The 12,015-nt window shown below is 42.3% G+C and overlaps 1 protein-coding gene across 1 annotated transcript; it reads right to left on the bottom strand.

The window, feature by feature from the left end:
- Positions 1 to 7,983: 7,983 nt before the first annotated feature.
- LOC110449209 lies at positions 7,984 to 9,825 on the bottom strand. The gene has a single exon (XM_021495913.1). The coding sequence runs from the start codon at positions 9,823 to 9,825 to the stop codon at positions 7,984 to 7,986; it is 1,842 nt and encodes a 613-aa protein (XP_021351588.1).
- Between the last annotated feature and the right edge of the window lie 2,190 nt (positions 9,826 to 12,015).

The raw sequence follows: 12,015 nt of genomic DNA, 5'->3' as shown, positions 1-12,015 counted from the left end.
TCATCCCCATCCCACTATAAATCCTTGCACCCTTTCTCTTTCTTTTCCTTGCACATGTTATACTTTATATATATATATATATTTATTTATATGAATTATAATATTGTCAGTACTGATCCATAGCTGCTGTTATGTCTATAAGGAGACGGATTTACATAAGTACTATGTACTTATTTCTGGATCCTTTTCTGTATTTATAACCATGTACTATTGTAATTTAACATCAATAAAATAAAGTTTAAACTAAATTAGACAAGACAGTGAGAATTATAGCTCACAAAAAGAAACTGATATACGTCATGGCACATCTTAAGCCTAAATTGTGATATGATATGCAATGACCATTCCAGAATTCCCCTCCCCACCCACGGTCCTGCTTTTCTGCAAAAACACCTCAAAATACATGCAAAGGCCTACATAATGCAACAAAAACACCTTTATAACTGAACCGCGGTTGTGTCGTGTTCTTCGCAGGCTATAAAACGACACAATTTTACATCATAAGATGGCCTCATCATACTCTGTACATGTAGTAGTGCTAGGTACATTCAAATCGAAAGTAAAATTTCCGAAACCATGACACATGTAATAGGTATATTGACATGCACTGGACTAACAATGGAGTCATTTCCAAATGAATTGCATATTCATCCTTGAAACGCTTAGATACATTCGATCTTTAATTTTTAAATATTGGATCATACCAAATGGCAAATACCTTGCAAATATTTTGGAAAGTGTAAAATTTCGATTTTCAAATTCTTACTTTAAAAGATCGAGATACATATCTGGCATTTCTTTTCTCCGTCGTACATTGAGGTTATATTTAGACACAAATTGTTTAGCAAACATTCCAGTGTCCCACTTAAGTATGGATTGATCACTTTAAATATATCTACAATGATAATATAAACTGAGTCATTCAACGTGACACGTGATCGTCAGTGTCACCCCAATACACGTTAACATTTATAACACGGGCTTTATTATAATTTCTAGGCTAAACAATCCTCAAAATGCAAATTAACACATGTTTTAATCATCGCCATGAAATTTAAATGAACACCAGAGGACAGGAGATATGTGACTTAAACCATACTTGAAAACTCAGTAACGAAATAATATTCTAAACGCATCATGAAAATTTAAAAAAACAAAACATGAATAGGAGACAAAAAGACATGTTTATATCTAGGTAAATAAAACACATAATATATTACGTTGTAAGAGTAAAGGGCATTTATATATTCATTTCTTCTAAAATCAGACAAAACCGTTTGTACGTACCTGAATATTCGAAAGAGATCATGGAAAATGATTTTCATTCTGCTAACTTTTTATTTGTTTTATGTTGTTTGAAAAGCAAATTACGTTCTAAAATCATTGAATTTGACTGGACCTAATATGACATGAATGATTTCTTCACCAAGTCAAATCAAAGTTGTTGAAACATAACAATTAAAAATATACCTGAGCGTTACAATTCCCATCCTCGATACTCCAGGGGTTACGCTGCAGAAGTGAGCGACCCCCTGGAGTATCGATCGATGTACAACTCCAGTGTGTCAATTTATTAAAGGGTTTGAGAATAATTTCAATTAGGAAAAACTTGAAAATATTTGTGTCCATCATACTCGTAGGATTACTTTGTGCCAATATTGTGCACGAAAACGTATATTTATAAAAGTTTTGAGTAAATGTGTAAAGGCATGGACCCGGAGCTGTTAAGGCAAATGTTCAAAATCGTATTTTTGAAAGAAGAGTCTATTTATTCATGTATGTGCACATTGCGATGAATATCTTCTTGCTTAATGTGTATAATGGTGATTGTTAGCCATTTTTATTTCACAATTATAATTGATACTATTATCCGTTTATTGTAAAGCGCTTTAGAGTAATCTTACAAATTATATAAGGCAGCTAAGCAATTAGCTTAATTTATGCTCATAAGACCATAACAAGTTTAAATTTGTTATATAAACTGCTATTAATTTGTGAGGGTTATTTAAGTTAGCAACATTAATATTATAATATTATGGAACAAGACACCTTAATGGTTTCTGAAAATATTGGAGGTTATTGATTGGCTGCTGATGACGTAAATCGGGATGCTGGCCCCTAATTGGTCAAGGTGACCTGAGGGTCGCATCCCTTTGTTTATAAGGCAACCATCTTGCGAATTGTTATCATCAGATCTAACTTGATATTTAGTTATTCTTGTTATGGGTGGAGAGGCATAAATGGCGCTATATAAATGTTGTGTATTATTACTATTATTATAAATTATATTTATGTATTTGCTGTGTTCAGATGATTATTTTGAATTTCTTTATGGAGTGTTATTTACACTTGGCCCGTTGCTAAGATTATCAGCTATGGTGCAACAACTGAGCCTTGGTCTAAATTTAGACCAATAGTAACGGTATTTTAGGAAATTCCCAGCTTCTTCCTGCACCGCGCCAGCCTTCTAACCCGGGTGTTTACACAGTAGGTCATTAGAAGAACTGGTCCAAATTGGGGAATCCGGATGACCCGGAAATATGTGTATGACGGGCTCTAGTGAAGAAATAGAAAATGTTCCTGTGGCTCTACATGTGAAAATGCCTATCATTTCTTTTTTGTTTGTCAAAATTACCAAAATCAAAGTTTAGCTGTGTTTGATAATCTACATGTACAGGGTATTTATCACGTTAATAACACTGAACTCCTACTTTATAAGGACAGACATTTACCTACAGACATGAATGTGAATAATTTTAGAATAGTTCAAATACAGTTTAAGACAAGTTGCCTAACTAAAGTTACTGGAAACCAACTTTGTAAATTTTGAATATACTAATATTTCTTTCATTAAACTATATTTTTTCATATTTAGTTCCTTTTATACCATTACTTTAATTTATATATATGCTGATTGGAGAGGGCGTCGATAACGTGGTTATAACTTGTACTCAATCCATTTGTATGGTAATAAAATATGTATAAACTAAATGACACAGACAGATATCATTTTATTTAATATGTAATAGGTACAATAATTTAAGATTGAAATATTTCAAACCTTTTTATTGACGTAAACCATTTATTCATGTAAGTACATTTGGGCAACTATTATGTGTGGACAATTTTAAAATTCTTCGTAAGTTACACTTTAGGCAGATATATACTTTTGACGCTAACAAAAGATAGAGTTAAGAGTAAATACTAATTCTTGTTTAACTAGCTATGATCATGCATAGTTTACTGTTATGTATAATTCGTGAATGATCAACACGCTTGTTTCGTAGTATTACTACATAACAGCACAATAACTCTAAATTACCTTGGTAATAAACATTGTAACGTCGCTGTTTGACGACGACACAGTTGTTATTATGTTGTTTACGTTAATGTTGGTGATGATGGTGGCGATGGTGATGATGATGCAACTCTCAGGTGTGTTTAGTGTATTTGTATTACTACTTTATGAATAGCATTGTATGTATTTACTATTTAATTTTTGAAACGTACATTTTTGTATTCAACTAATAAGCTGTATATCTTACGGAATAAACTAAACTTGAGACTTGAGACTTGAGACAGAAGTGCAAGATCCGGAACAAGTATATATACATCCAGTGTGAATAAACAAAAGGTTATGTTAATATAGGTTAAGGTTGTACACATGCCTTACAAACCGCGGAGGTCAATTAACGGTTTACAACTCTGGTCTAAATTAAACATATATATTATTGTATGTTGTTTAAATATCGGGGCCGGGTCAATGCCTTGAATTTCTGGTAAAGATATAGTTCAATGTATATAACGACAGGCAGATAAAACTTGCGTCATACAGCAGGCGGGGGTGAGTGCATGGTGTACATTTTTTGGTCTAAAAATAGACTTCGTAAAGTACGTAGGTCACAGATATTTCAGCACGTATACTTACATGTAAACGTCCTACATGTCTACACATCCCAGCACGTATTATCACACGTACCCGTCCTACATGTCTACACATCCTAGCACGTACTATCACACGTACCCGTCCCACATGTCTACACATCCCAGCACGTATTATCACATATACCCGTCCCACATGTCTACACATCCCAACACGTACTATCACACGTACCCGTCCTACATGTCTACACGTCCCAGCACGTATAATTACACTTACCCGTCCCACATGTCTACACATCCAGCACGTACCATCACACGTACCCGTCCTAAATGTCTACACATCCCAGCACGTACTATCACACGTACCCGTCCCACATGTCTACACATTCCAGCACGTATTATCACATATACCCGTCCCACGTGTCTACACATCCCAACACGTACTATCACACGTACCCGTCCTACATGTCTACACATCCTAGCACGTACTATCACACGTACCCGTCCCACATGTCTACACATCCCAGCACGTACTATCACACGTACCCGTCCCACATGTCTAGAAAATCCCAGCACGTACTATCACACGTACCCGTCCTACATGTTTACACATCCCAGCACGTACTATCACACGTACCCGTCCCACATGTCTACACACCCCAGCACGTATAATTACACGTACCCGTCCCACATGTCTCCACATCCCAGCACGTACTATCACACGTACCCGTCTCACATGTCTACACATCCCAGGACGTACTATCACACGTACCCGTCCTGCATGTCTACACATCCCAGCACTTATAATTACACGTACCCGTCCTACATGTCTACACGTCCAAGCACGTATAATTACACGTTCCCGTCCTACATGTCTACACGTCCCAGCACGCATAATTACACGTACCCGTCCTGTATGTCTACACATCCCAGCACGTATAATTACACGTACCCGTCCTACATGTCTGCACGTCCCAGCACGTATAATCACACGTACCCGTCCTACATGTCTATACATTCCAGCACGTACTATCACACGTACCCGTCCCATATGTCTACACATCCCAGCACGTACTATCACACGAACCCGTCCCACATGTCTACACGTCCCAGCACGTACTATCACACGAACCGGTCCCACATGTCTACACATCCCAGCACGTACTATCACACGAACCCGTCCTACATGTCTACACATCCCAACACGTTCTATCACACGTACCCGTCCCACATGTCTACACGTCCCAGCACGTACTATCACACGAACCCGTCCCACATGTCTACACATCCCAGCACGTACTATCATATAAACCCGTCCCACATGTCTACATGTCCCAGCACGTACTATCACACGAACCCGTCCTACATGTCTACACATCCCAGCACGTATAATTACACGAACCCGTCCAACATGTCTACACATCCCAGCACGTATAATTACACAAACCCGTCCAACATGTCTACACATCCCAGCACGCATAATTACACGTACCCGTCCTACATGTCTACACGCCCCAGCACGTATAATTACACGAACCCGTCCCACATGTCTACACATCCCAGCACGTATAATTACACGAACCCGTCCAACATGTCTACACATCCCAGCACGTACTATCACACGTACCCAACCTACATGTCTACACATTCCAGCACGTACTATCACACGTACCCGTCTTACATGTCTACACATCCCAGCACGTACTATCACACGTACCCGTCCTACATGTCTACACATCCCAGCACGTACTATCACACGTACCCAACCTACATGTCTACACATTCCAGCACGTACTATCACAGGTACCCGTCCTACATATCTACACATTCCAGCACGTACTATCACACGTACCCGTCTTACATGTCTACACACCCCAGCACGTACTATCACACGTACCCGTCCTACATGTCTACACATTCCAGCACGTACTTTCATACGTACCCGTCCTACATGTCTACACATCCCAACACGCACTATCACACGTACCCGTCCTACATGTCTACACGTCCCAGCACGTATAATTACACGAACCCGTCCAACATGTCTACACATCCCAGCACGTACTATCACACGTAACCGTCCTACATGTCTACACATCCCAGCACGTACTATCACACGAACCCGTCCTACATGTCTACACATCCCAGCACGTACTATCACACGTACCCGTCCTACATGTCTACACATCCCAACACGTACTATCACACGTACCCGTCCTACATATCTACACATCCCAACACGTACTATCACACGTACCTGTCCTACATGTCTACACATTCCAGCACGTACTATCACACGAACCCGTCCTACATATCTACACATTCCAGCACGTACTATCACACGTACCCGTCCTACATGTCTACACGTCCCAGCACGTATACCTCTATTCACAGACGATAACTCTATATATCTACACATTATCAAGGACCTTCAGCGCAAACCTCGGTTCTTAACCCAAATTGTACTTCTTCGGGTAGATTCTGTTTGGTCATATTATCTATGCATAGGGAAAGAGAGTTCACATGCGTTTTATTAAAACGTGTCAATGAATGTTTCATTACGTAAACAAAACCAAATGATCGGTTAATTTTTGTTTGTGTATGAAATAACATAAAATATAAGTACATGTATACGATATGCAATAAATCATCTCTTTTGATATTACCGATGCAATTTTCTATTTAAGAATCCCCATACCGCTACCGAACATGTAACTACGCATTCGATTTTTTGTTCAGGCATGACTATACATGTAGCGGTGATAAACCATTTCCGGGACTATTAACAAAATACAAGTCCTGAGTGTAAAAATTCAGCAGAGCCAGACCGCGGCGATTCGAACCCTGGATTTAGTTTGATACACCATCGCACTCACCGATTGAGCTATCTGGTCAACAGGAGCGTCTTGGTGCAACTGTGCTACAGTTTTATCCAAACGGAAGTTAAGGAGAGGTTGTGGTTCAACTGTGCTAAACGTACGAAAAACCACAGTGCAATGGGACAATTATCCTTGAGCAATTTTCTTTTTTCTATCTTACAAAAACCCGTTATTGACAGTAACTAGCATTCTTGTGTGTAAAACCTGACAAGTCAAAACAGGAAACATCACTTCTGTTAGATTTACTGCCCACAATTTGGTTTATGGTTTAAGTACATGTAAATATTAACACACTTATTATGGTTCTCGATAGATTAGGTCGAGATCTATCATGTTTTCTCGACTATTTACTCCTTCCAATTGACCTACCCCTAAAGTCATCCGTCATGTTAAAGTTTATAACACCTCCTGTTGTTGATTATGTAACATATTAGACTCCAGCATCACAAATCCTTGATCGGGTGGCGCAGTGGATAGCGCACTTGCCTTTCAACAAAGGCGACCGGAGTTCGTTTGCCTGATCGGACGTGAACAGTTATGGCGCCACCTAACCGACCACGTGAGTAAATTCGAATTCTCCGGGTACTCCGGTTTCCTTCCACATTAATATTCCAGCGCTAGTGATTGATATAAGATGAAATAGCTTTTTTCTTAATTATGTTATAATCGTTACACCCAAGGCTTGGGCTATCCTACTGTCTACAATCACTCATAACTTAACCCCCACGGCTTGGGCTATCCTTCTGCCTACAATCACCCATAACTTAACACCCACGGCTTCGGCTACCCTGCTGTCTACAATCACTCATAACTTACCCCCCACGGCTTCGGCTATCCTGCTGTCTACAATCCCGCATAACTTAACACCCACGGCTTGGGCTATCCTGCTGTCTACAATCACGCATAACTTAACACCCACGGCTTGGACTATCCTTCTGTCAAAAATCACTCATAACTTTACACCCACGCTTGGGCTATCTTGCTGTATACAATCACTCATAACTTAACACCCACGGCTTGGGCTATCCTGCTGTCTACAATCACTCATAACTTAACACCCACGGCTTGGGCTATCCTGCTGTCTACAATCACTCATAACGTTACACCCACGGCTTGGGCTATCCTGCTGTCTACAATCACTCATAACGTTACACCCACGGCTCGGGCTATCCTACTGTCTACAATCACTCATAACGTTTCACCCACGGCTTGGGCTATCCTGCTATCTACAATCACTCATAACGTTACACCCACGGCTTGGGCTATCCTGCTGTCTACAATCACTCATAACGTTACACCCACGGCTTGGGCTATCCTGCTGTCTACAATCACTCATAACGTTACACCCACGGCTTGGGCTATCCTGCTGTCTACAATCACTCATAACGTTACACCCACGGCTTGGGCTATCCTGCTGTCTACAATCACTCATAACGTTACACCCACGGCTTGGGCTATCCTGCTGTCTACAATCACTCATAACGTTACACCCACGGCTTGGGCTATCCTGCTGTCTACAATCACTCATAACGTTACACCCACGGCTTGGGCTATCCTGCTGTCTACAATCACTCATAACGTTACACCCACGGCTTGGGCTATCCTGCTGTCTACAATCACTCATAACGTTACACCCACGGCTTGGGCTATCCTGCTGTCTACAATCACTCATAACGTTACACCCACGGCTTGGGCTATCCTGCTGTCTACAATCACTCATAACGTTACACCCACGGCTTGGGCTATCCTGCTGTCTACAATCACTCATAACGTTACACCCACGGCTTGGGCTATCCTGCTGTCTACAATCACTCATAACGTTACACCCACGGCTTGGGCTATCCTGCTGTCTACAATCACTCATAACGTTACACCCACGGCTTGGGCTATCCTGCTGTCTACAATCACTCATAACGTTACACCCACGGCTTGGGCTATCCTGCTGTCTACAATCACTCATAACGTTACACCCACGGCTTGGGCTATCCTGCTGTCTACAATCACTCATAACGTTACACCCACGGCTTGGGCTATCCTGCTGTCTACAATCACTCATAACGTTACACCCACGGCTTGGGCTATCCTGCTGTCTACAATCACTCATAACGTTACACCCACGGCTTGGGCTATCCTGCTGTCTACAATCACTCATAACGTTACACCCACGGCTTGGGCTATCCTGCTGTCTACAATCACTCATAACGTTACACCCACGGCTTGGGCTATCCTGCTGTCTACAATCACTCATAACGTTACACCCACGGCTTGGGCTATCCTGCTGTCTACAATCACTCATAACGTTACACCCACGGCTTGGGCTATCCTGCTGTCTACAATCACTCATAACGTTACACCCACGGCTTGGGCTATCCTGCTGTCTACAATCACTCATAACGTTACACCCACGGCTTGGGCTATCCTGCTGTCTACAATCACTCATAACGTTACACCCACGGCTTGGGCTATCCTGCTGTCTACAATCACTCATAACGTTACACCCACGGCTTGGGCTATCCTGCTGTCTACAATCACTCATAACGTTACACCCACGGCTTGGGCTATCCTGCTGTCTACAATCACTCATAACGTTACACCCACGGCTTGGGCTATCCTGCTGTCTACAATCACTCATAACGTTACACCCACGGCTTGGGCTATCCTGCTGTCTACAATCACTCATAACGTTACACCCACGGCTTGGGCTATCCTGCTGTCTACAATCACTCATAACGTTACACCCACGGCTTGGGCTATCCTGCTGTCTACAATCACTCATAACGTTACACCCACGGCTTGGGCTATCCTGCTGTCTACAATCACTCATAACGTTACACCCACGGCTTGGGCTATCCTGCTGTCTACAATCACTCATAACGTTACACCCACGGCTTGGGCTATCCTGCTGTCTACAATCACTCATAACGTTACACCCACGGCTTGGGCTATCCTGCTGTCTACAATCACTCATAACGTTACACCCACGGCTTGGGCTATCCTGCTGTCTACAATCACTCATAACGTTACACCCACGGCTTGGGCTATCCTGCTGTCTACAATCACTCATAACGTTACACCCACGGCTTGGGCTATCCTGCTATCTACAATCACTCATAACTTAACACCCACGGCTTGGCCTATCCTACTGTCTACATTCATTCATAACGTTACACCCACGGCTTGGGCTATCCTGCTATCTACAATCACTCATAACGTTACACCCACGGCTTGGGCTATCCTGCAGTCTACAATCATTCATAATGTTACACCCACGGCTTGGGCTATCCTGCTATCTACAATCACTCATAACGTTACACCCACGGCTTGGGCTATCCTGCTGTCTACAATCACTCATAACGTTACAACCACGGCTTGGTCTATCCTGCTGTCTACAATCACTTATAACTTAACACCCAGCGCTTGGGCTATCCTGCTATCTACAATCACTCATAATGTTACACAAACGGCTTGGGCTATCCTGCTGTCTACAATCACTCATAACGTTACACCCACGGCTTGGGCTATCCTACTGTCTACAATCACTCATAACTTAACACCCACGACTTGGGCTATCCTACTGTCTACATTAATCACTCATAACTAAACAACCACCGCTTGGGCTATCCTGCTGTCTACAATCACTCATAACTTAACACACATGGCTTGGGCTATCCTGCTATCTACAATCACTCATAACTTAACACCCACGGCTTGGACTATCCTTCCGTCTACAATCACTCATAACTTAACAACAACGGCTTGGACTATCCTTCCGTCTACAATCACTCATAACGCTACACCCACCGCTTGGGCTATCCCGCTGTTTACAATCACTCATAACTTTACACTCACGGCTTGGGCTATCCTGCTGTCTACAATCACTGATAACTTAACACCCACGGCTTGGGCTATCCTGCTATCTACAAGCACTCATAACTTTACACCCACGGCTTTGGCTATCCTGCTGTCTACAATCACTCATAACTTTACACTCACGGCTTGGGCTATCTTGCTGTCTACAATCACTCATAACTTAACACCTACGGCTTGGGCTATCCCGCTGTCTACAATCACTCATAACTTTACACTCACGGCTTTGGCTATCCTGCTGTCTACAATCACTCATAACGTTACCCCCACGGCTTGGGCTATCCTGCTGTCTACAATCGCTCATAACGTTACACCCACAGCTTGGGCTATCTTGCTGTCTACAATCACTCATAACGTTACACCCACGGCTTTGGCTATCCTACTGTCTACAATCACTCATAACGTTACACCCACGGCTTGGGCTCTCCTACTGTATGCAATCACTCATAACGTTACACCCACGGCTTGGACTATCCTGCTGTCTACAATCACTCATAACGTTACCCCCACGGCGTGGGCTATCTTGCTGTATACAATCACTCATAACGTTACACCCACGGCTTGGACTATCCTGCTGTCTACAATCACTCATAACGTTACCCCCACGGCGTGGGCTATCTTGCTGTATACAATCACCCATAACGTTACACCCACGGCTTGGGCTATCCTCCTGTCTACAATCACTCATAACGTTACACCCACGGCGTGGGCTATCTTGCTGTATACAATCACCCATAACGTTACACCCACGGCTTGGGCTATCCTACCCTCTACAATCACTCATAACGTTACACCCACGGCTTTGGCTATCCTGCTGTCTACAATCACTCATAACGTTACCCCCACGGCGTGGGCTATCTTGCTGTATACAATCACTCATAACGTTACACCCACGGCTTGGACTATCCTGCTGTCTACAATCACTCATAACGTTACACCCACGGCTTGGGCTATCCTACTGTCTACAATCACTCATAACGTTACACCAACGGCTTGGGCTATCCTGCTATCTACAAGCACTCATAACTTTACACCCACGGCTTGGGCTATCCTGCTGTCTACAATCACTAATAACTTAACACCCACGGCTTGGGCTACACTCGATGGTTTATTTTTACGCTAGAATGTACCAGTATGAATTACAGACACAAGGTTACTGCCAGACTCGAAGATTTCGACCTGCGATGCGAACAATAGAAAAACAAAGCAAGGAAGCACATAATATAAAATGTAAACAAAAATATATGTAAGTAGATGTTCATTGTTCTCGCATGTATTAAGCCATTGTGAAAATCACCAGAAAAACAGCATTGTCATTACACATACATATGTACAAGACCTATTGCTAAGCCATCGTTGGTTTTTCTCCGGGGACTCCGGTTTTCCT

Source organism: Mizuhopecten yessoensis, unplaced genomic scaffold (assembly GCF_002113885.1).
Source record: "Mizuhopecten yessoensis strain PY_sf001 unplaced genomic scaffold, ASM211388v2 scaffold4535, whole genome shotgun sequence".
Classification (NCBI taxonomy): domain Eukaryota; kingdom Metazoa; phylum Mollusca; class Bivalvia; order Pectinida; family Pectinidae; genus Mizuhopecten; species Mizuhopecten yessoensis.
Note: the sequence above shows the minus strand (reverse complement) of the source record. Positions and strands in the feature narration are given on the sequence as shown.